At 41.3% G+C, this 27,057-nt stretch overlaps 1 protein-coding gene across 2 annotated transcripts in view; it reads right to left on the minus strand.

Moving 5' to 3' along the window:
• Positions 1-949: 949 nt before the first annotated feature.
• The window catches only part of gpc6a (glypican 6a), a 150,782-nt gene continuing 124,674 nt past the window's right edge, over positions 950-27,057 (minus strand). Inside the window, exons 6-10 of one of the 2 annotated variants that reach the window (XM_079555327.1) lie at positions 25,806-25,949; positions 21,883-21,912; positions 4,386-4,516; positions 3,306-3,481; positions 950-2,005 (exon numbers count right to left, since the gene is read on the minus strand). In XM_079555327.1, coding sequence (XP_079411453.1) covers positions 1,785-2,005; positions 3,306-3,481; positions 4,386-4,516; positions 21,883-21,912; positions 25,806-25,949 — 702 coding nt within the window. In that variant the 3' untranslated portion in view covers positions 950-1,784. The remainder of the gene's footprint in view (positions 2,006-3,305; positions 3,482-4,385; positions 4,517-21,882; positions 21,913-25,805; positions 25,950-27,057) is intronic. The other variant, XM_079555328.1, reaches the window with a different exon arrangement.

Consider the following 27,057-nt stretch of genomic DNA (forward strand, 5'->3'; position numbering starts at 1 on the left):
GTGCTCAGGGTGAACCTGCTCTCATCCGTGAAGAGCACAGGGCACCATTGGCCAATCTGCCAATCGCTGTGTTCTCGGGCAAATGCCAATCAGGCTGCACGGTGTTGGGCAGTAAGCACCGGCCCAACTTGTGGACGTCGGGCCCTCATACCACCCTCATGGAGTCGGTTTCTGACCGTTTGAGTCCCAACATGCACATTTGTGGCCCTCTGGAAGTCATTTTGGGGGCTCGGGCAGTGCTTCTCCTGTTTCTCCGTGCACAAATGAGCAGATAGCGGTCCTGCTGCTGGGTTGTTGACCTCGGTCGGCCCCCCCCAGGTCTCCTGGTGTACTGGCCTGTCTCCTGGTATCTCCTCCATGCTCTGGACACTGCGCTGGGAGACACAGCAAACCTTCTTGCCACAGCATGAATGGACGTGCCATTTTGGATGAGCATCACTCCCTGAGCGACTTCTGTGTGTTGTAGATGCTCCTCATGATACCTCTAGTGGTGAGAACATTGGACAAATGCAAAAGTGTTCCAAAAATACGGTACAAAGGATGAAGACAGGGAAATGGTCTGTGGTCACCACCTGCAAAACCATTCCTCTTTTGGAGTGATCTTGCTAATTGCCTCTCATTTCCACCTGTTGTCTGTTTAATTTCCACAACACCAAGTGAAATTGATTCACAATAAGCGTGGCTTCCAAACTGGACAGTCTGATATCCCAGAAATCTGACTGACTTGGAGTTACATTGTGTTTTTTGAGTGTGCCCTAAGTTTTTGTGAGCAGTGTATAAGGACTGCATGAAGGAAATAAATAAATAAAAAAAATCTAGAAATAAACAACACTCTGAAAACAAGGAAATGAGGCCCTATGTCAAAAATCATGAAACATCCTTTTAAGACTTTTGCCTGTGACAAAAAGCCACATGACTTAAAGAAATATTTGATCATTGTGTGAAAATATCATCAGCGCATACCTGGATATAACAGATTGGAATATTGACCATTGGCAGCAATACGATGTAGTTTATGTTGTGTTGTGATGACACAAACTGAAAGTACAATATAAAACGTAGTATCTCGATAAGATTGCAGTACCTTCCACATACAAAGCGGTTGATAGGTACAGTCCCCATACGATCGGCTAAATGAAAAATATAGTTTTTATATATGGTCCGGATGTACAACAGCCTGTTAACATAAGAAGCCGTAAACTAAAGCAATCTGTGCAAAGTACTTCCTCTCTTAGTGCAGTACTCGTAGCACTTTCTCAGAGATAATTATATGTGCAACTAGCAGCCCAGGTAAAAACGCTACTCCCTTAAGCCACATTGACATGAGCGGACGGGGGTGACCGGGTGAACTGCTAGCTTCTCCACTCGTCTAAAGACACCAGTCCGAAGCCTAAAACAAAGTCAGGTTACATCATTGCCATACATGCACACAGTAAGACTTTCAGCTCTTGTTTGAGGTGAGATCACGGATAGTAAAAACGGTGTGACGTCGTTCGCAAACTCCCATGTAAAGAAAATACAGATCCCCCCTTTTTTTTCTGGACATTGCCCCTTTAGGACAATGCAACCCACCCACCGAATGTAACGTAAACACCACTTTTGTCCCATCGCATGAAGAAATTTATCGTGGGCATTCTCTTTTTGGGTTAGGGTTGGGTTGTTTGCAGCACTTTTAGCACACACCGCAGGGTAAACCTTTTTAGCTTCCAGTGACCGGCGCAGTGAGCTGTCCACACAGTCTTAAAGTTACAGTTCTCCAACCAGTGGCATCTCTCTCTTGTGTATTATCTCCAATCCTTCTGCATGGCCCACAGGGGGAGAGTGAGGGTGACCAGGAGAAGGCGGGGCGAGGGTCTGTGGGATGGCGGGTGTCCCGCCTTGACCGGCCGCTCGCCACTGCGGTCCGCCTTGACCACAGGAGCCTCCTGAGTCCCAACATAACTGTACTCTGTAGTGCAGCCCTCGGTGCAGCCACTGCCGCTGCCCGAAGTGCTGCCCTCGTCACCTGGGACACAAGAGGACAAGCACATGTTTAGACACACTAGATAGTAGAAAAAGTATGACCAATTGAGTCATTGGGGGGACGTCCTTGAGAAAATAAAGCTTTAAATATCCAACCGTCTGAGTCTATAATAAAAGGAATAATATGTCCTGCAAACTATTAAATTAGCTCTTTATTCCCAGAAGCACACACACATTATTTTTCCATTTATTTTAAAATTATGCTTTTTAATTAAAATTTTAAAGGGTTGTCCTTCTTATCCCGATTTTCAGGGATTGTGTGCAGCACTTTTTAAAGCAGAACTAAGTAACTCATGCCCCTAGAGGCCATTAGCGCCAGTGCAGGTGTCGTAGCATGTTGCAGTTTTTTACTCATACATTTTCCATGGGAGTAAATACTACGCTGACAGAAAAGACAAAGGGAGAGAGGGATATTGTACGTCCAATTACACAATGGAGATAATTTTTTCACTCAAACTTGGCTGTAAATACTGTTTAAGTGGCGCTAGCTCGCAGTTTGCTTTGCCCGTTAGCATGTTAGCTTCTTCTTCGTGATTCTATTAGTGTGTATTGCGCCTTCGACCTGGAGGCAAGAAAGTTCTGGCCAGAGACACCAGGGGGAGATGAAAGACCCCCCAATCATCCCATTGACACTTATATTACCCCCAGAGGGACTACGAAAAGGATTTATTAAGGTACACAAGTTACTTCGTTTTTCAAGCTTTCTCTGAAAAGTGCTATATCATAACATAATAATTATTATATTTAAGTTCAACAACTTCAAATATTTGCCACATTTATCAGTATGGATTCCCTTCATGTTACAGTCACTGGCTGCAGCCACTCTTACATGGACTCAACGACAGCATGCGCTTGAGCGAGGATTTGTTTGCTTGTAATTGCAATTGATGTAACAAAGCTGCACCCTCAAAGAGAAAGGCACTCCTCCACTTCAGTGACAGATTGCAGACATTTTACAAGTCTGCCCAAAAAGGCGTCGATTGTAACTGGCAAGAGTTTCTGCTTCAGTTTAGTCACTGGGAAAGTAAAGTAAGTGAAAACAAAAAGATTAAACAGGCTTTAAAGGTGTTGGCAAACAGCACAACTCCACTGTGAAATGCAGCTGTTTTCGTAAAACATAACGCTATGAACCTGTGAAAATTTAAATCCTGGTAGATCAAAATGTTGAGAAAAGCATGTATATATATATATATATTTTTTTTTAGCCATAAGTCCAAGACAGAGATACAGTTTCATCTTTTTTCCATCATATCTTGGCTCTGTTTTGAACCATATGGACTTACTGGAGTCCTGGAAGGCGATGTCGTTGCCGTTATATGCGTTCTTGAGTTTGTTGGTCATGACGCGCAGAGCCATGATCTGTTGTCTGATGAGAGTGTCGGGGCGGGTGATGTCGATCTCCACCTCTGGGTTGTTGATTTGGTTTGTCAGTCCCTCCTTCACCACTTCAGGGAAATATCTGTAATCATGATTTTGGTATTCAATTTGATGGACAATAGAGCAGAAAGGAGATAATTGTGTCAATGTGACTCTTTCATTCATGGTTCCAGTGCAAAATGAGAACAGCATCTTTTGTTATTGTAAAACAGCAGGTTATTGAATCAGAGGGACAAAATGTGCATGATTTGCAGACAAACCTCTCCGTAATTTCATAAAGGTGCTTGTCGCTGACTGTGATTTTTTGACAGCATACAACTTATTTGATTGGTTTTAGTTGATGTGAGAAACTTGTAACATTGTACTGTGTTTGTGATCTGTGGCTCCCTAGCTTTTTACACCATGTGCCGTAAGACACATTTTGCTTTTAAAGTTCCATTCAGCAGACTTTGAAAAAGAAAAAAACAAATCCTACTGAAGGACAAACGCTGGAATAGAAGTTGAACAAAACCACAACTTTTCCCTATACGTGAGCTCTTAACTGGGAATGCTGCTCCTAAATAATCCAACTTCACACATTAGAGCACTGAGCATGAGCCCGTGTTACACCACAGTTTGAGAAGTACTCGCATGAAATATAAAATAGAGGCACAACTTGTACGATTTGCAATGCCAGTATCATACCAGTGTTTTACCCAAAAGAGTCTAAGCCCGCATGTTCCAGCTCTGCCAATATCTCCGCTCCAGTAACAGAAGAACGACATCCCTAACTGCTCTGCTGAGATACCCCGTGAGTGCAGCACTTGCGAGAGGTGTTAGAAACTGCACGGCCCTCTGGGTATTTGAGCCTCGAGGCTTAGACTCCGGTTCTAAGTCTAAAACCTGAGTATTGTACTTACAGGGGAGAGGTAATCTGGGGAGCAGTGAGTGTATTTTAATCCCTGGCAGGCGGGCTGTGATAACCGGCGCCCGCAGTGGCCACAGACCTGGCTCTGGCGTGGCTGTTCCAACATTGTTCGTCGTCCAACTCGCTGAACACGCCCCGGGCGCAGATGTCGTCAGGCAGCTTGGACCAGAATCGCCTCGACTCTCGCAACTTCTCATTAATGTCAATCACCTGCCAGGAGCAATGAGAGAGAAAAGAGATGGACTTAAGTTAAGACAATGGAGACACGTGCCAAGAGTGAGATACAGAGATTGAACTGATGACTTCTACATCCACAATCAAGCATCAATGTGGTTTAAAGTAAAATAAAAAACACTTGAATTGTTATACAGTATATTGGCAAGATCCTACTACACCTATGCCACATGTCACTGTATCAATCCCAATAGTATCCATCACAAAAACACTGGTGTTGCAAACAAGGCAAACAAAGATTCAAATCGCAAATACATCAGCACGTCACACATCATCTGACATGGATAAAATTGCTATTGATGGTGATTACTTTAACATCTGAAGTTTCTGCCCACTTTGTCAGTGTCCACTTTCTCCCATATTGTGTTCATTTATGATTTCTACAGACAGACTTGAGATCAGACTTTGGTGCCGGGCTGGCCCCCAACTGTTTCCATCTGGACTCAGTGAGGAGCAAGATGGAGGGATGGACCACAGCAGAGACAAACATGAGAGTATACGAGGGGAGCAGAAGCACCGCTCTGTGTGAGTCTCTCATAGACGATGTGCCACTGATGGGAAACTAAATGGATTTAGGAGAGTAGTCGTACAATGCCCTATTCCATATTCCTGGAAATAGTCAAAGTCAGTTTCAAATTTTACACATCATTAGCAGAAAAGTTGTGGCGCTGTAAAATTAAAAAAGATTGGACATACAAGGCAAGCCTTCATAATAGATTGACTCATGGACCACAACAAGGATAGATCAAGACTCAGATGTATCATCTTTATAAAACAGTTTCTATTATCCAAATACACCAAATGTATTCAGTCATCTCAAACAATGCAGCTGTCTCTGTCCTAGAGCCAAAGCAGAGTGATATTACATATCACTATAGCACCAAGCTCTGAGCATAATAAAACATTTATTTATATTTTGTCTTGTACTCAGTGAATGGCTCGCCCCATTAAGACTGTCATCATTACAGATGCTGATTACTAATGATATGTAGATGTATGAGTCTTCAGTGTGATTCATGATTACATACAATCTCTCAATCAAAACACTAATTACACCATTGTGATGTGTGGATTGAAGTCATTTCCCGTTAGTATTTTTATCTGAGGATTTTAAAAGCACAGTTCATTAAAAGACTGACTTTTGGTACCATAATAACTGCCATTTATCTTTTTAATTTGAGTTAATTTGAGTCCTGCTTTGGCCCCGGACTGTCCCCCAGTCCACCCCTTGCAGAGCTCATATCTCGGGGATAAGAATTGGCTGTGTCAGTGTGTTGCAGCTGATAGAGGCAGCAGGCTGACTTCGCCACAGTTCTTGCTGGTAGCGCTTGTGCCTCTGGTAATAACTCAGGGAGCAGCACTCGTCTCTCTTTATCTGGGCAGTAGCCACAGGCCACACAGTTCATTCAATAAAACTCACTGTGAATAGAATAAACACATCATACAGCACACATTAAGTCTGCTCTTGAGGGCACAGCACGTACAACTGCTGCTCTCATTGTTTAACACCGAAGCGCAGTCTGTTAAAGTGTGTCTGGCTGATTTTAATCATTTACTTCAGGAAGGAAATAACTGTGTCTGTGGAAATCAAATGGCATTAAGCTCTTTATCAGAATGTCTCACAGTGTGGGCTCAACTATTGTGCTTCTAATGATGACTTATGTAAACTAAAGATTCCTATTGCAAGTATATAACAGAAGATAGCGTCTGTAGATTTGCTTTGCACAGTCCCACTCTCAGAGGTAGTAAACTACGTCTGACTGCATGACTGAAACATGACTATCTAGACTCTTTGATCACATGTATCACATAGTCACACTTAGGCAAGGAAGTTACCTGTAGAGCACAACTCGCAATTCAAACTGAGCAGGAAGACTTTAAAGAAGAACTAAGTAACTCGTCTACATTAATAAATCCTTTTCTTAGTCCCTCTGGGTGACTTTCATCTCCCCCTTGTGTCTCGGTCCAGAAAACCAATACACACTAATGGAATCATGAAGAAGAAGCTAACAGGCTAATGGGCAAAGCTAGCTGCGGGCTAGCACCACTTTAGCAGTATTTACAGCCAAGTTTGAGTGAAAAACAATATCTCCATTGTGTCATTGTGACACCTGCAGATCCGCGTATGGCCTCTAGGGGCATGAGTTACTTAGTTCTGCTTTAACACAGAAAAGGCGGGTGCAGTGTCTTGCCCAAGGACACAACAAAAGCATGCACTGGTCAGAGCTGGGACTCACACCGCTCTACCGTGGTTCATGGAAGCACATCAAAGAGTACAGAAGACATTAATAAAACAAAGACTGTTTCTGATGTTTACACCTTGACCTATACGTCACAAAAAAGGCACATACTGCACATATTGAATAGCAGCTATGCATCCGTATGAAAATCTGGCCGTGGCCTGCTCCTGTTCCCCTCGCACTGGGGACTGTAGTGATCTCACCGAGAGGCCTGAAGGGTCCTCACTGAACATGAAAGAGCAGAGCGCCCTGAATGCCTCTGCTGGACACTGGCTTTAGTTCTGATATGCTAATCCTGTCATAGACACGCCAGAGCTGGTTAGGAATAACACGCTTACCTGCCAGTGGTACACAGGCTTCAAACAGCATGCACTTAACGTCAAAACAGGGCAGGGGTTTTACTTTGAAACAAATCTGAAATGTCGTCATTCTGAGGGAAAAAATCGGACCACATGTTTAAACACAGAGAGGCATGTAAACAAGGTATTTAGCCAGTGTATAGTCTACTCTTGATGGTGTAGACGTAGCCATGGTCAACAGTGAGCACCAACCACAAGGATGAAAGGGAAGCACAAAACGGGGAGGCAGTAGTGGCCCAAACAAGGACATTTTGAGTTACAATCATTGTTATGATTGCTACATTTTCCAAGACATCTACATATAACATAGAAAAACATTGGAGCAAACTTGAAAATGATTTCTATGACTGAACAGAGCTTGGGATTGTGTTGTAAAAACGTAGCAGGTATTTTGGTAATGTAGATAGTTTTCACAATGTCAAGTTATGTATCCTCCTCTTCTATGCACCTGTCGCTCACTTAGGTGTGCAGAGCTACTGTTTATCCTTTTCACAATGACAAAATACACTGACCAGGTCCAAAATCATTCTTTGCAGTGTATTCACGGGTAAATACTTTCCCATTGAGTCATAAAACCTGACAATGGAATAGAATCTATAACCAAAGGGAACATTTTTTTCCCAACACATTTCAAAAACCCTTTCACATGTACCAACAAATGAAAGTGACGCCCCTTTGTTGAACAATAGAGTTGCCTGAAAGCCTCTCTAAGAGAAAACCTGGACCAATAGCACAGTTCGATTCAGAACTTGACCCAGAGTGACTCAGCACATTTGGCCTGGATGAACAAATAGAATGTGTAGCACACTATCAGACGGATGAGTCACATGCATCCAGTGAATGATAATGAAATAATGAGCGTTATTTAAAATTTCAAAGGGGTGCAAACTGCGGTCTGTAGTTTAAGGCAGTGGTTCGGAACAATTTCTGCCTTTTTGCCCCCACTGAGTCTTTCATTTCATGCAGGGTAATCGGAAGATTCGAGTCATTTCCCAGTGGGCTATGGCACTTTTGGGTCGCCAGAAAAAAAAGAATAAAAATAACAGGCTCGCACGGTTGGGCTACTATAGGCTTAAAGGCAGTGAACTGGACTACTGTTTGTAATAGCTAAGATATAAAGTACAGCCTTTTCCCATGTAAATCTATCACAAAAAGATGATCTTTCATTGGTAGGGAGATACCACTAACGTTGGACACCCCACTAGTTCAAAATGGTAGATTTCAATGTGCAGCTTCATATAACCAGGAGAGTCAGTGTGAGTGAAAAAGTGATGAGAAAAAGAAAAGCATTAGGAACCTACATATAAAGTGGTAAAATAATATAAATTCATTTTGGATAACTCGGTCTGTGGATGGTGGAGAATAATGCATATGGCAGTCCAAAGTTAAGCGACTATCTAGGTGAGCTAAACTCCCGATTGCATTCAGGGCCGGTCTAAATGAGGTCCCAGCAGGCTTAGACGCAGAGTGCTCATCTGTAGTTTATTCTTTGGGCAAACCTTTTTACAGCAGAGAGTTTTGATCCAGTCGAGGTAAGATTGAAAAGAACAAGTACATTGCATTTAATTCCTGTCGCTGTCCATCAACACTAATTACCCTCGATGATTTGGGACATGCCAGATCCTTTTGAAACTCCCTCCCTCTCTGTAACAAGCTCCTGGTGGCCGCAGAGGTCAAAGTAATTGCAGCACACAGCTCCGTCTAAGACCCCGAAGCCCAGCGCTGTCTACGGCTGGGACTGTGTGGATTATGAAGACTGCAGACGGACAGTGCTGAGAGGTGTAGGAGGAGGCAGCAGTTATAGCGGTGCTCCCTGAGCCCAGCACATGTCGCCCCATGTGGTCTCACGGATGACAGCTCCGGTCATTGTGGCACAAGCCTTTGAGGTGAAAGGTTACGCAAGGGAGAATAAGTGGGTTGTATAGAAATGCACTAAGCAACATGTCTGCCTCAGCGTCATCCTAAAAAGTACAACTGCATCACAATTTATATATGGGTGAGAACAACAATTCAAGTTTTTTTTTTTTTTTTTTTACAATTTTACATATGTGAACATTGCATTTTGTTTTCATTCATGATGCATAATGAGCCCCACAGCTTGGGTTGTGACATTTTAAGAGTCCATGCAGCAGGCACTTTCTTTAAATGATTTACAGATATGGACACATTGGATTTGTGAGTAAAATTATTAACAAAGAATCTGGCAGGCATATTTCCATCGGTCAGCCCTGGGCAGATGTGGGTCTCCAGCTCTGACTGACTGATTGAATGATGTAATGTAAAGCAACTTGTAAAAGCTGTAGGACTGATGCAAAACAATGTGAATCAAATTCCTAAAACATATGCATCAGAAACTGTTCCTATTGGACCTGGTGAAAGTCCCTTGTTAAAATACCTCCCAAAGCAGCCTCACACCACATGCACCTGGTGTGTGAAACATAATGTATATGTGGAGGGAGGCGGCTGGTGCACAGGGACCAGAAATCTGTAAATGATCTATTATTCGGGCAGAAAATCAAAGAAGAAGAAGAGTGGGGGTCAGCGGAGCAATCATGACTCGATTAGGTCCCACATGATGTACGGCCACTGTAAAGCTCCCAGCAGTGTCTCCAGAGCCTGCGGCAAGACACCTCTGTTTGCTTCATACAGTCTATTTTACACAGATGCACTAGAGAAAAGTCATATTCAAGCTCTGTTTCCTAGTTTCAGTAATAATAATAATGATGATGAATGATGAAAAAATAATGTAGCAATTTGATTTCAAACACTTTATCTTTTGTTTTTGTTTTGCATTAGGTGTTAAATGGGCTATATACACACAAGCGTCACATGACTGCTGATTGAATCCTCTGGAGCCGCTGCTCTTCCTGTCCTGTTATTTCCCTATGAGTTAGTTGCAGTGTTTTGTCCAAATAAATTAATAGCTCACGATTACATGCCAGCAATGAGTTACTGGTGAACAGTTACTCGTTTAAAAAAACATCTCATCCGGAGCAAAGAATTCTAGTACTTCCATGCACCTCACAGTGTTTTTTGTCTTGAAGCTATCGATTAACACCAAATATGTAAATGCAAATAGCACCAAGATATTGAACGAGCCGCTCAAAAAAGAATCGGCCTGTCTTGTTTGGTAATGTTTTTAACACGGAGCCAGTGACCTCCCAATGACTCAATGGCTTCTTTCTTGAGCTTTTCATTGATTTGTGCAAGACATAAAGTGTTGCAATGTATTTGAAAGTGTGTGCAATAACACGTTTCATGTGCATAATCTGATCTTCAGCATCATCTTCAGAAATAGAAATGTGACATAAACTGGGTCTTGTGTCAGAAAGAAGTGATTTCCTTTCATTCTTCAATTTACATTTTCATAGGAAATGACAGTATCTTCATCTGATAACTGAATCTCTGTGATATATTGAACTCTTGAAATGTAGATGCCGTCACAATACTGTTGTGTTTGGTTTCCTTTTCTTTACAATACAGAGTTAGGGTTGATTCTAAAATGGATTACATTTTCAATAATAAAATAATATATATATCCAAGTATGGACCATGTTTCCTGTTATTCTGTCCCTATTCGGTAAGGTTTGGGGTCAACAACCAATTGGATTTCAGTCCTATTACTATACTATAACTGTAAAGTTATACCAGGTTTTCAAACATAAGTTTCTACAAACTACTGAACTTTATTCCTGTCTCATGCAAGGAAAAATCAAAACAATGTGCGGGAGGGGCATCTGACATAAGACCTGTCAAAGCAATATGCAAATCAACACAAGCTTGCAAGCGGATAATTTAATCCCTTAAAGAAAAAGGCCAAAAGTACAGAAGATTAGCTCTGAACAAAGTAACAATGAAGCAACATCAGCAGTATTCCTGATCCTGTCGGCTGCTTCGTTAATTTAGTGTGAATAAATATGACACAGAGCTGATGATATAGAACAGGGTCTTAAACATTCGAGAGAGGAGCAGTAGCGTGGCACATGTTAAACAAACCATGACCTGACTAATGTAAGCACAGATGGGACTCATACGCATCTGCTTTGTGTTCCGTCCCAAGGGTAAACACGCCATTTGGGAAAAACAGCCCCAATAAACAGATGCTTCAGTGCGAGTTAAAAAGTAGTTTGGAATAAAACTTGATGAACTAAAGGTCTGTGTCCTTAAAAGTACTAAAACATAATCATAGCATACTAACAACAGCATGTACAGGTGAAATAATAATTAATTCAATCATTGGCAGCCTGTGGCATATGGCAATGGAGTCGAGCCAACAGTGAGCCCTTACTGCATTGAGAACTAACAAGCGTGAAAAAAAAAGTCATGTCCTTCAAAGTCCTGGCGTGTTGAGGCCTCCTTTTAGCCCAGCCGTTTTAGGACCGGCACACATGTACCTAGAGGCTTGAACTCACCTGGATGACCACGTGCTTTGACGTGTGCACATTATTATTCACAAGGGGCTGCCACATAACGCAGTCAGCAGACCTTGTTACATACATGAAATATGTTATTTGTAGTATCCGGATTATGACGACACTAAAGCCTTTCGTTTTCTCAGGCCCATTGCTATCTTTGTTTTCCCATCTCATGCGGCCAGCCCTTTCTCTGTGGAGAGCGCAGAAAAAATGTCATATTGCTACATTAGACTCAACCAACTTGAACTAATGCTGTGAAGCGAGATGCAAAAAATAGTATATTCTTTTCTTTTGTATTTCAATACTTGAGTCATAGAGTTACAAGAAAAAATGTTTGTGTAAGTCTATGAATGTTTCATGACAGTAGCAATGGACTCTTAGCTGCAGACCAATTGAATGCCTATCGATCTAATGGCCCAACTGTGAGCGTTCGTTTTTAATTAGTTTTCTTTTTTCCAGAACAAAAGTGCCGCAGCCCACCGGGAAACATCTTGGCTCCCCCGAATGCCCTGCACACAACAACTTAAAAGTGTTCAGTGTTTTGCACTTGCAACATATATCGATAGGACTAAAAATGTATTGTATGTAGGTCAGTCAAGGTAAAGACTACTATAGTATACAATAACATAATCAAGCATATTACAATGGCTGCTATTTATTGGTGTTCATTAATTAAAACGTTTTTTAAATTGCACCCTCAAGACCACTGAAGACGAGAAACACTAGAGCAGCAACTTCAGACGCACAGCCTCTGACCAAGCCATCTACACAAGGGGTGTCCAAACTTTAGAATAGAATAGAATTTTATTGTCTACCGAAAACTCATCTTAGGCTCACCGACACATAAAAACACAAGACTAGGGACAATACAAACATGCCCAGTAGAAAAATACATAAGAAAAAACATACTGATTACTTTTTTCCATCGAGGGCCGCATTTTGAAGTTTATACGGCGTTGAGAGCCACAAACCAGTGGTCAATGCAGGGAAGAGTCTCCACAACATCTCCAGACAAGGTCTAAAACGTCCGGAAGTCACAGTAACGTTCTCATAACGCACTGAGGCCATTGTGACTAAATGGAATTGAGCAGTATTTGCACAACTGTTTAATTAATGCAGCACACAAAAAAATTATATACATCAATGAGACAGAAGAGTTGCAGAAATGTGTGCCAATGAGAACGATGATACAATGCGCAAAGGAATCTCTCTGTGACAAGACTTGAGACAGTGTGAAGACTTCACCCCACATGAACCAAGCCCATTTTCTCCAGTTTGGCTTTAACCAAATCTAAAAGGAAAGAAGTGGCAAAATGGCGACAAAAACATACCGGAAAAGCAACAATAACACAATCAAAAAAGCGAAAGAAGCATAACTACAGAGTGATGAAAAAGCAACAAAAAAATATGACAAAAAATAAGATAAAAAATGACTAAACAGGAGAAAAACAACTTCCAAAATGTGACAAAAACACGGCAAAAGAGCCACAAAAACATCAAAAAAGATTGGTGAAAATGAGGTGTCACACTGGCCTATAGGCTGTAAACCTTTAGATTTGGGTAAAGCCAAGTTAGAAAAAATGCCCTCAGTTAAAGCAGTTAAGATCAATGGTATAAACAGTCAAGACAACATGCTCCATTTGGTGAAATGTGAGTTCAACAAGTTTACACACATGTCTAAAGAGTCATGCAATTGAGATGTTTTTAGCGCTGCATTTTTGCTCTAGAGAAAACTGAACACAAGAACTACATGCATTTCTAAAGGTCTCAACAGCAGGAAAAGCAGATCTTCACGACAAGACCCCCAAAAGACGGGATGTTTTAGAGAGCACTGCAATTCCTAATAGGATATTTTACATTTTCCTTCAAAGCTGCAATTTCAGCCATACTTTTGCAGCATAATATGGTTGATTTATGTTTTAAATAATACAAAAAAGCCAGAGCCTAACACCAACAAACATTTACCATCTAAGTACTTTCTGCAATTGGGTTAGCCTGGTTCAAACACAGTCCCTGTGCGTGTTGTGATTCAGGGTGCTAAATAATGCACTAAACAGGATTTATTTAAGCTGCCTGCTGCCCACAGATGAGCGAGGGGCTCACCAGGCTCTGTTGTGTTAAGGAAGGTAAACAGCCTCTACCTCTCTCTGCTCTGGACTGTCTCTGTCTGTCTGTCTGTGGGGAAACAATAGACCAGAGGTGAGCCAGTCTCCGGTTCACTCGAAGGTTTCCTTGACAGATAGACAAAACAAGCTCACAGTCATAAATAAAGGACACAATTAAAAACAGACAGGTAAGAGGTGGGTTTGGGAACGGTGGGTATAGCATTTCACACTTCAAGCTTTTAACTCAAATGTTTGCATAAAAACAGAGTGATCACCTTTCCTCCAAAAGAGCGTTAACCAGCCCTAATGTTTGCAGCAGCTATGACGTTTTAGGGCACACAGTTTGGGATCAGGAGGAATCAATTTACCGATTACTTGACTCAATAAATTCAGCACTTTTCGTCCTCCCAGAAAACATTCAACGCAGAGCACTCATTAGACCACATACAGTGAACAACAAGTTAGGATAGCACATTCATTGGTTGATGATTTAGAGGATGATTTATACAAGCCCCCCATCAGTTATCTACCTATAAGTCGTCTTTCCACGCTTGTATTGTTAATAATATATAAATACATAATCGAATGCCAACACATCTCCTTACAGCTTGTGTTTCTTCGTGATCTCTTGATTTTGCTGTGACATCTGTTTATTTGATGTGTAGTGTTGTATTGTTTTTGCAGAGTGACTCTCAAGCTCCTGTCCAAACTGAACATCTTGATTCATCACAAACATTTATTTGCATGCACGTGCTACAAGTGGAGTTTATCGCTACGGCAACGTCAAGATAAATCAAAGATGCGGAGAGCACCGTTTTTTCATAAATTCCTGCTTTCACAATTTAATCTATAGAGGAAAAAGGATTGTACAGGAGCTTTCAATAATTGAATGTAACCGCATTTCTGAAGGAACATGTGCCACCATTCATTCCTAGAGGCCAGAGCAACAATGCTGTGTCTGTGCTGTGATTTCCCTTCCACTTCGACCCCATACAGAACGTCCTGAAAGAAGAAAAAGACAGAGCGCATGTTGCTGGGGCTGTCCAGCACAAAAGCGCTTTCTTCAGACATGAAAGAAGAGCAAAAGCCACAGAGCTTCTAAAAGTGCTGCTTTTCTCTGAAGAGCCGTAGCCATTCGGAACAAGCAACCGTGCGACAAGTTTAGATAGGGTTTCTACATGGAAGGAATACAGGTGTTATGAGAGTGCGGATGGATGAGCGTCCACATTGATCTGTTGTGGCAGTGTGTGTCTATGGCATGAACATTTATCCTAATTTAGTTTCACACTCCGGAGTCCGCTGAATGAGCAGAAGCATCACTCTCTGTCAGGGCTCCATTTCTTCTGACAGGCTAAAATCACGCCCAGACACACTCATTAAGTTCTATTAGGTGTTGGGTTTAAAGACTGTAAGAAAAGTGACCAATCATTTACTCATCACAGATCTCAATGCAAAAAGTCAAGGTAGAAAAGTAGGTCAGAGTGCTCCAATGGAATAATAATAATAATCAAACTTTTGCACTATATCTTGATGATAAAGCATATAGTGTGACAATGAAATGCTAATTCATGTCCAATCTTTCATGCGGGCTTTTATGTATTCAACAACAAGCGAGTCAAGACATTCCGAAGTTCTTTAACCTAATCTTTGTCAGCACTATCTAATACAAACTTCCCTAAGCCCAACAGCGCACACACCCCATGGTTATTACTGCAGAGAAAGCTTCAGCTCAGCACGCCCAATGTACTAATTTAGCATGCCAGCACAATTAACTGGTCTTAACTCTTGTTCTTTTGCCTGCTGATTTGCACAAAAACTGTGGCTATTAAAGAGCAAAAAGCCCAGAGAACGAATCTGTGAAAACATGCCAGCATTTCATTAGAGCTTTGAATGGGATCAGTTTATAACATGGCACATAGTCTGAACCAATTTGGCCGCATTACCATTGGTCACTTTGGACAGTGGTTTGGGCAGTAGCGCTTGGAGGAGTGATTTTCAGTGACTGATTACTGTAGCGCGGAGAAAGTTTGACAGGGGAATAGTAATTTCTCCACCATTCACATTCACAGTGTGCGCCCCAAATCTGCATAAAAGCCTTTGGTCTTGTCTCAGCAGTGGAGCCGCTCTAACAAATGCAAGTCTTAAAGACTAGAGATGTAACACTCGGCTTAGAAACACTGCCACTGCCACAAGAGCGGGATACCGACTGGGGCAACTGTTTTAGTAAGTAGCATAAGAAAGTGTGAATCACATGTACAGCGTAAACAGCAAAGTTTGTGCAATACATAACTGAGAATAAGCCACAGATACAGATACTGACTGACTGACTGACTGACTGAGTGACTGACTGACTACTTTACACTGACTCCTTTGCAGTTCAGTGTAAAGCATGTCTATATTTGATGGCTTTATTTCTTCTGCATTCGACCCATATCCTTGATCAGTGCCAGCAGTGGGTGACCACAGGGCAGCGCATGTAGACCCATCTCCAGATCTTGAACCCGGATTTTCGTCAGGAGTTTGTACCTGGAGGTTTTAGCAAACTGTAGGAAATCTACACAGATATGCAAACCTCCACAAAGGCTCCGAGCCTGGGAATCGATCCCATGACCTTTTTGCGGTGATGAGTGCGTGTAAAGCACTAACACAAAGTACTGATAAATGTAGCTGACTAGGTGTAAATTTATCCTAATATAGTTTCACACCCTGGAGTCCTCAGAAGCATCACTCTCAGGTTTCCAATTCTTCTGACAAGCTAAAATCAGGCCCAGACACACTCATTAAGTTCTATTAGGTGTTAGATATAAAGACTGTAAGAAAAGTGACCAATCATTTACTCATTACCAATTTCAATGCACAATGTCAAGATAGAAAACTAGGTCAGAGCGCTCCAATGGAATAATAATAATCAAACTTCGAACTATATCTTGTTGATAAAGTATGCATGCATAGTGTTCTTAATGCTACCATGCAACTCTGGTCTACAAAGAGATACTAATTACTGAGTCCAGACATTTATTTTATTTTATTTATGGTTTATTTGGTAGGGACAGTGCAAGTTAATGAACAAGCCACACCGGATTGTAGCCTTAGGCTAATTTTCATCCGTCGTCCCCCATGCGCACTCTCAAACACACTCTCATACATCCTGGCCTATTGTACATGTTTTTAGTGGTAGGGGAAACCGGAGTACCCGGAGGAAACCTACGCAGACACGGGGAGAACATGCAAACTCCACACAGAAAGGCCCCGTCCTTGGTGGGAATCGAACCCGGACCTTCTAGCTGTGAAGCACAAGCACCAGCCGCTGTGCTACCGTGCCGCCCATTCCAAAGTTTTTTAACCTATCTTTGTCAGCACTATAATACAGTGCGGTAGTCTAAAGCGCTACTTACTGAGTAAGCAATAGCGTACTGATAAATGTAGCTGGCTATGTGTCAATGCCTTCTTCACCTCCGTCTACTGCACTTCACCTGTCTGTCAATGAGCATTTGGCTCATTTAAACAGGCCTCATCTCCTCTTCACTCAGCTTTCAGCTCCTCAACACCACCTCATCCCCGCTTAAGCAGCAAAATGCTCTCTCTTCATCGCTTTTCACCACCACCAGGGTCGAGACTAAGATTATCTCAATAATCTCCTATCAGCTTTCCTCTTCAACAGTTTCCTGCCATGATGTAAGGTCCAAAGTTACATAATGAGTCTTCTGTCAATAAATTGAGTTTACTTAAATGTGTCCCTCTGTCTTATGTGACTCTCTCCAGGTTAACAAAGAACACATCATACTTAGCAGTCAGGGCTAACTTTTTGGGATCACCTTTATACTAATCTTCTATGGAGGAAACATATTGAGAACTATCGTAATCTTCTTATTGTGCCAGTTACGATTCTTTTTCTCTATGGTTCACATACTGTTCACTTCATCCATGTGAGGGATAATATGGAGGGAAAGTGGTCCATTGGTTGCCATGGCGCTATCACAAGGACTGTGGATATTCTATACAGTAAGTCGAAAAACTCAAATTGCAGAGAAACAATTATAGAGAGAAACTATATAGTAATTGGTTTAGAACACTACAGTACCTTAACCTGACTATTATACACGTTCAAGCAGCTCTAAAGCAGCCTTAAGAGCTCAGAACTGTGTCGTCGAAACCAATCCGGTTTCAGTAATGCCTGATGAATTCCATAATAATGAACAAATTTAAGATTTAAGATGTACAATACTGAGGTTATTGTTCTTTATTCTTTCTTGGGAATCCCCTTGAGATGAAGCATCTCATTTTGGAGGGGAGCCATATTGTTCACATAAAAGTATTTGGACACTACAGTCTGCAAGATGAATTTACCTGCTGTGACCCGGGAGGAAACACGGTTGTTCCGTGGTCCTTTTCTCCTCTTTGGAGGAGAAAAGCCAATGTTCGTCTGTGCGCTCCTGAACTCTTTTGTTATCTCATCTTTCCCAGCAACACAAATGCCCAAAAGAACACTTTGTACTTTCTGTACATTGCCACAGTCTTGGCTTTAATAAATACAAACATACTTTATGTATTTAAGCCTTTTGAAAATGCTCCACATTACGTTTTCAGTAATCTCTGTGCACCAGACTCATAAGAATTGCACTCTCAGTTAAAGGATGAAAGGGGGTGAGTCGACGATATTTGCATGATTGATTGAAGGAATGAAACACTGATGATTATTTACAGTTTTGGCCTTCCTTTGAAAATGCTCATTAACAGATTGCTTCCTGGCTGTGGAGGCCTGATAGAGGAGCAATGAGATGTAGCGTGGTAGCAGCCTGGCCATGGTTTTGACGGATTCACTTTCTGTGTAAGAGCAGCATCTATTCAGCTCCATACAACAAACCAATAAAGATGGTCACCAGTGTTGCAAATCGGGTGATTATAAAGTTAACAGTTTAGCATTTGCAGAAGACATTACCTCTTATTACTTCGTCCTGACCAAACGCAGAGGACAAATTTTCCTATGGTGATAATACCTAACAAAACATGCCCTAATATTTTGTTTAACTGCCTTTAGCTTTGATTACAGCACTTACTCACTGTGGCATTGTTTCAATAAGCTTCTGAAATGTCAAAATACCCCGTGTCGCATTAATTTTTTCACCAACGAGCTGAGAGTGTCACAAAGCCTTATCCGATGGCTACTTTCCGTAAACCTTTTCTACAATATCCCTATGCAGTGTTTTTAGTAACCTAAAACAAATAGGAATCCTGGAGCCTGGAGATATGGTTTAGTTTGAACAGTTCGGCTGCTGCACGGGACGGCAGTGGATTAGACGAGGATCAGCGCTGTTATCTGATTCTGTGTGATCACATATTCTCTCACAGGTGACAGGATACAGAGCAACACAGAGGTAGAAAACACTTTAAGCCTGCTGCAAACAGTGGAGACAGACGTGGCCTTCTCAATGTAAAACTAATGAGCCGTTATAGGAGCTTTTAGTGCCGTTACAGTTGCCAGTGTATGATGGTGATTGTAGTCATGGGCCGTTTTTACTCTCTCAGTCTCATTGTTAAGTTCAACATCTCTTTCACACAACATAAATCCGATGTGTTCTTGAAACTCCCTCAGTCCAGGCCAGTATTGCTTTGCACACATCTCTCTTCAGCAAAGTACAGTATGACAAGGAGAGCAATGAAAATGGATTTGAAACAATAATGAAAAGGTGATGTTTTAATTTATTTACAGGATATTTCTCTTATTTGAAGTCTTGTAATTGTGCCATTACGTTGGAACTCTATATACGTTGGATATCTATCTATCTATCTATCTATCTATCTATCTATCTATCTATCTATCTATCTATCTATCTATCTATCTATCTATCTATCTATCTATCTATCTATCTATCTATCTATCTATCTATCTATCTATCTATCTATCTATCTATCTATCTATCTATCTATCTATCTATCTATCTATCTATCTAGCAAGTACCGTCATTTCCGGATTATAAACCTCTACTTTTTTCGCACGCCCTGAACTGTGTGGCCTATACAATGACGGTGGCTAATGGCATAGCGTTTTAGATCTAACGCCCGAGCCCGACCAGAAATTCGGGCTGAGATGTCATATGGAGGAGTTGTCCAGTAGTTCAGCCCTTTACTTCCACACTGCGGTGCGGGGAGGGAGATAATGTGTTGGATACGCATGCGGAGTGTATTCGTCACGTTTCTAAAGCATGGCGAGGCCAACGATTCTATATCAGCGCTACACCAAGTATCACATGCTCTTTATCTCAGAACAGTTTTAACTCACAGTTGGCTAAAAAAGTATAGTTTGGTGTCCATTTAGTGCCTAAAAGTACGGAAAATGCAGCACAATGTTTGTGGAAAAACAAACAAGTGGGAGATGAGACTGAAATGGCAAGGAGGGACACTTGCCCGTGCTAATACTCAGCGTATAACCTGTCCCGCATTGGGCTCATCTCTCGGCCCTGGTGCAGTATGTGTGCTCTCTCATGTTACAACATGGACAACAACAACAATATAGACAAGTGCGGCCTATATATGTACTTTTTCTTTTTGAATTTACGGTACATGAAAACATTAATTAAAGCAGCACTAAGTAACTTGTTTACCTTAATAAATCCTTTTCGTAGTCCCTCTTGGGGTAATACAAGTGTTGATGGGATGATTGGTGTCTCTGGCCAGACAACCACAAATGCTGCTTTCCCTGCACCGGGTCGGAGGCTCCAATACACACTAATGGAATCACGAGGAAGAAGCTAACAGGCTAACAGGCAAATCTACCTTCGGGCTAGCGCCACTTAAATAGTATTAACAGCCAAGTTTGAGTGAAAAAAAAAAAATCTCCTTGTTTTTTTCCGTCAGTGTAGTATTTACTCTCACGGACAATTAATGAGTAAAAAACGCGCAACATGGTAGGAATGAACCAAATCACTAAATGAATATAACAATTTGAATCCAAACGACCTTGGAGTTTTCCCATGACAGCTATATATACAGAGTAAAACGTTTTACTTAACATTTTTTCTATGTAATACAGCTTCATCCAAGTATCGGAAAGCACCACACACCTGGGTTAAGTGCACTTCCATTTAACTTACACACTCCTAATGCGTCGTCCTATTCGCTGAGCTATGACAGATCAGCCGAATTAGGAGAGCCAATAGGTTATCTCAGAAGCATTTCCAAGCATATTGATGAAGCGATTAAAATGATTAAAATCAGATTTGGTGTCAGAAACCCCGCTCAACTAAATCCAGTGGAGTTTTCCCTCCCTGAATGATAATCAATGTGTTACTTGGGCTCCGCTTTTGTGCCTGAACATTTCTAATGGACATTGTTTGGAAGGGGGAAGTTCCAGTATCCAAGGCTGCAGTTGGGAGGTATGGGGACATATAATGATCAACAGACTTCATTATTGCGTGAAAGCAGCGGGGAATAGGAGAAACATTTCAGGGCTGCATGAAAAAGAAAATCATCTGTCACATTGTAACATATTTCAACATCACTGTGAAATGAAATAAAGTGCGCATGCAAAAATATCCTGTATAAAAAACGCCCAACATAATCATACAAACACAGCATCCCGGTTTATAAAGACAGTCGTTATGGTGATAATATTCTCAATGTCTTTGCCAGCCGCCACAGTATGTTCATTTGACAGCATCTCTCTCGCAAATAATTTAGCAAAAATAAACACTTATCATCCTTTTCTGTGTTAATCCAGCTAACAGATTGGGATTCCTTCATGGCTGTTGCCTTAATCTCAAGCCACGGTATTTGCTCCAGTCCTAAATCTTGATAGAACTGACAATAAGCCATGGTTATGGACACAAAAAAAAGCGAAAGAAAAAGGTTCTCGGCAACATTAGCCACTTATAATCTTAATATGAATCTCACTGAGAAAACCAATGCGCAAAATAAATAATTGTGTAAGGACAACAATGCATTATTAACAGCTTTTGTTCAGCTAATTTACAACAAACAGTCGTCTGCTACTGGTCACAATATTCTCGCTCCTTAATCTTGCTTTATCTGGCTTTCCTTGCCACCAGCTAACTGCAGTATATATTTGTTTTAGTTGTTCCTCTTCTAGGTAAAACATTCCCCAAAGTGCAAAACAGCAAGCCAGAGACCCAGAACAACATCGCAATATGCAGTGGACTTACCAATATGAATAGTACAGTGAGGTGAGAGAGAGGGAGAGAGATAGAAAGGAAATAGGCGACTTACACTGTGTTGCATTGTCCTCCACACTATCCTCTGGGAGCAGCAATGAAATGAAGAAGAGAGAGTTTTAATTGGACAGCCGAGTCATTTAGAGACTTAGAGAGAGGGCCTGGGCAGAAACATGTCTGTTAGTCAGTCAAGCAAAAAGTTACATGATGAATGGTATCCCACAGATTGACCGCCTCAACCTTTTACACAAACTAAAATTGTTCAAAATGTATGTCAGTGACAGGTCAATAATGGGGTAATGTTGTGAAAATGCTGAGTAACTGAATAAACAACATCGTCGTAACACATCCTACACTGGACATGTTTAACTTTTCATTTGGCTAATTTCTCTCAAGATTCCAGATATTTGGTTAGAATGTTTTTTATTTGAAATGGAGATAAGTCTGCTTTCTTTGGGTGAGGACCACACCACACACACACCTGGTTAAATGCTCTATTAAATCGCCCTGAGCACACACGCCTCTGTGCTGTGCCCCACCTTCTTCTTGCATTATTTGTCCTATTTCAGGTCTTGGGGACACAGGCCCAAACAAAATCAGAACATGTGCTTCATTAAATGTGCGCACACCAGTTATATTGGAGGAGGAACCTCTACATCCGAAGTAAATTTCCGATTTTTTACCGGGATGTTATGTGGCTCCCCGAAGGCGTAGAAGGTCCAGAGTGGTTGTTTGAAAGCTTGGAATCTCCATTTTCCAACAGTAAAGCCCGCAAGTGTCTATCTATTTCTGTTCCAAAGTTAAGTCCAGAAATAGGCGATGTTGCAGATAGGGTTTAAAAATTAAAGCGCAATTCGACGCCCCCTTCAGCAGATGGTGCCCTCGGTGGCCGACTGGGTCGCCTATGCCTAGGGCTGGTCCTGCGAAGACTGGGTAGCTTTAATTTTTTCCCCAGAACCATTATTTTAATACTACGAGGTTTACCGTATTGGTGCCTGAATGATACTTTCATACCTGTGCTACAGTATCTATTATGTATTATTTTTAACAAACATAATAGAAGCTGTTTTTGTATTATTTTGTATTGAAACAACCATATACGTTTATTTTCTGTATATCAAGACACACTAGGCATTAAACTTTAGAAATAATACTTAAATGAAACCAGTTTTCTGTTCTAAATATTTTTGACAGCAGTAAAGCGTAACCTGTTAACATTCCAGCTCTACAACTTCCACCATCCTCTCCATCCTTTCTGTCAATAAAAATGGATTTTGCACTTCTGATGTTATGGTCCTTACAGGTAAAACCAATAAAAAAGTCCAAAGCAAACAAACAGAAACAGGAATACATGAAAAAACATAAACAAGAACAAAAATATAGACTCTCGAAGTGCTTCTTAGGTGACTTTGACTCTTCATTCGCTGAGATTAAACGTCCAACTTTTGTGGCATCTGTCTCGAGCGAAACTGAATCCTGCGTCTGCGCTGAGCTAGAAGGTATGAAAGAGTGACACGCGCGACAGTATCTTTTGATTATTTTAGACGTCAAAAACGATCAAGCAAAAACTGTGCAATAGTGAACAGTTAAGAAACCTCCGAGTCTCGAACTGACAGGTAGCTTTTTGCTGTCTTTTATTTGAAGCTGGTACTGACAAAATGTTCAGATAAATTATTAAAGGAAACAAAAACCTGAGGATTTTTCCATAAAAGAGTCATTTTCTTCTTTTTGTTAGCTCACTTACTCCCCCCCCCCCCCCCCCCCTTTACATGTCTGGGTTTGATGTGTCTGCGCCTAAGAATAGAGACAGGCCGGTTAGACTTAATACGGTTTGTAAAAATGACAAGCTGAAGACAAGGGACCATAATAAAAGCTGTCACACAATTTATGTCAACTAATTACTTCTGTACAAAATTGACTGAATATAAGAAAACACGCTAATTGCTTTTAAATAAGCTTTGACACTGACTGTGAGACATACTTTGTGCAAAGGGAAATTGGGCATATCGTCTTTAGTAAAAACCAACATTCAAACGTAATAATCACACTTAATGCCTGGGTAATGTAAAGAGGTTGGAAGTGCATATGGGTATTACTTCATTAAAACCATAGGTGTCCCCCAAATACAGTATGTTGCTGTATTGACAATTGCAAAAAAAACTTTTACATGACATAAAAGGTGGTGTTGTTTACATTTTTTATTTCATTATTTGAGACATTTATTTAACCTCATAACCATTACCTGAACCTAGTACATTTTCTCCAGTTTGGCCTTACCCAAAAAACCTGGAAAAAAGGAACTGGAGAAAAAACGGAACTGGAGAAAATGTGCTTTTATACTCACTACTGCCACCTCAGGTCTTATGCGTGATTGCAGGTTCTATATTAAAGGAACAGGCCACCGTTTTTCCATGCTGAGATATGTTCTTACCTGATCTTAGACGAGTTGATGCGTACCTGTCTGGTCTTTGTGCATGCCCGTGGAAGAGCGTGGTGGCCTCTAACTTCAATGCGTTTGGAGCCATAGGAATACATTGGGAGAGCCCAAATACTAACAGCATCTTTGGTCTTTTTGCGTGACTGAGGGCACATAGTTCTTCCATACTGTGATATGTTCTTACCTGAGCTTAAACGGGTTGATGCGTACCTGTCTTTGTGCGTGCCCGTGGAAGAGCGTGGTAGCTTCCAACTTCACCCCTGTTTGGAGCTATAGGAATACATTGGGAAAGGCCAAATGCTAACAACATCTTTGGTCGTTGTGTGTGACTGAGGGCACGCACAAAGACCAGACAGGTATGTATCAACTCGTCTAAGCTCAGGTAAGAACATATCTCTGTATGGAAAAACGGTGGCCTGTTCCTTTAAGCTCGTGCATGACGGCACTTCAGACCCGAAGTAACAACTTTTTGAGTGACATTTTAGAGGCAGTTGTGGTGAATACGTCTGAGCATTAGGACATGGCTGGAACATGTAAGGGGAGGAAAATACATCATTTTAACATTTTTAAACTCTGTATAGTACCTTTAAGGTGGGGGTTAAGAGGTCATAAATCAGAATCAGCCTAAAAAAAACTATAACTGATACTACAACTGCACTAAAAAGGCAGCATTATTGTACTGTTTTTGAATTTCCAGAGCATTTCATTTGGCATTCAGTTGACACAGCCGTATACCAGAGTGCAGACTGTAGGTTGGAGGCTGCATAGTGGTGAGTTATAGGTTGTCGCATCTGTATAATAGACTCTGACACAGCCCACCTCCTACACAACTTGTTTCAGAGCCACAGGGCAGGGCAGTACATCCTTTCATAGCCTGAGCTTTTTAGTATTTTGTCAGCTACGGAATATACTGCGGAAATTGCTCTGTTTCTGAATACAAAGCTCCATCTTTGTTTGAGCCGTTCCCTTGATTACAGTGAATTATCCATCTTTATTTAACCTTGTCCCCTGCATCAGCTTTTGCAACATCCATAATAAATTTCTCTTTGTTCTTCCACTATGCTTCCTGTCTGCTGGGTCCAAACTCAGTATTCTTTTTCTTCACGTGCAAAAAAGAATAACATTTACCAAGAAAATTCACAATTCACTTTATAGTTTGCTTAACATAGTGTCGAATCTAGGCCAGAGGTAATTACAAGCTTTTTGCATTTAATAATTCCTTTTGATATGAAAAGGCTCTCTTAACTTGCACAGTGAAATCTAACCTTGGCTTAAAAATGATTAAGAAAATCCCCATTATTATTAGTTTGTGTAGGCTCTCAGACATCCAGTCATTAAAGTCATCAACTGAACTGGGAAGATTTTTACTTCCACACCACTGTTTCTTGTAAAGGCATGATAACTGGCCTTATCTTTATCTTGCTTATGCAACATTCTTGTACAACCATCTCTTGCCCCTTGGCCAAAACTAAATCTGTGTTTGGTTTATGTTATTATGGAGGTGATCATGTTTGCGGTGTCCAGTATTGGCTGCTGCCTACCAGTCTGTCAAGGCTTGTTCCTGATGTGGTTGTGGGCTTCTCGTCGTGGCTGAAGTGCTTGAATCGTCCGCTGAACACGTCTGAGATCCCGCGGGCTGACCGGCCGATTCCAGAGGGCTTTGGCTGGCCGCACCCCTGGAACACCTGGCATCAAAGCACAGTCACATATTTATTTAACATAAATTGATGCATGTGCATGGTAAATGGGTACTGACTCTGTTTAAGGGACGTTCCATGGACCATCCTTTGATGGAAGCAGGGAGAATTACACATGATAGTGCACACTAACAAAATGATGGAGAGGCTCAAAACGGGTCTGGTGATGGTTTATGGACTTTAGAAATGGTTAATGGACTTTAAAATGATCTATCTAATAATCCAGCAGAATAAAGGAAATACAACGCGCTACAAAAGTAGAAGAAGAAAGGACCACAGGAACCATTCCTAAAAACTCAGAGAATTAAGCAAAATACTGCTCCAGTAAGATTTTGATGAGGGAACAATGTAATAACAAGGCTGATAATAGCACAAATGTTGATTTTGTATGATATGCCCCCTTTAAAAACTCAATATGGCACTGCGCCATTTATTTTCTCATACTTTAAGATAATCTTATTGCTGCTGAATGGTAAGGAAGCAGGTTATCAGAATTCTCAAGCAGCTGTGAGTGTGCTGTGCGGAGGCAAAGTCAATTTCTTTGAAGAATGCACATCCATTTTGATCTGAGAAACTCTTGCTTTGCCTACCCCACTGACATTTTCCCTTTGGAGATCTTTGGCCTGTGCATTCACTGCAGCAGCTCGCGTGTGCGATAAGAGATGGCAAAATATACAATCCATCTGGATTACAGGCCCTCCTTGTGTGCCAGATTAGTGCAGGAGCCAAGAGCGACTAATGTTCAGAACACCTATGGAAAACATAAGGATCGCAAAAGAGATCACAGTGCTGATTGTTACTACTACTACTACTACTACTACTACTACTACTACTGTAGTTATGTCTTCTGTGATGGCCATAATGAAGTCAAAATACATTACAGCCAAATTCCCTCCATGTGTAGTCCTGGTCGAGCTCTGTTCCAGGCAGGATTACTTTTTGCAGTGTTTAAAGCTAGAATTACTTTTATGATTTTATTTACAGTAAAAATCCAGATCCCAGTGGGGCCCCCTCAGTTCCTTTGCTGTGGGGCCCCAGTCACTATGTTGCCTGTGTCAGCTTCGCTCTTGTACCGTCACGCTGTTTTTGTTTTGGA

The sequence above is a fragment of the Gobius niger genome, assembly GCF_951799975.1.
Source record: "Gobius niger genome assembly, chromosome: 4".
Lineage (NCBI taxonomy): Eukaryota > Metazoa > Chordata > Actinopteri > Gobiiformes > Gobiidae > Gobius > Gobius niger.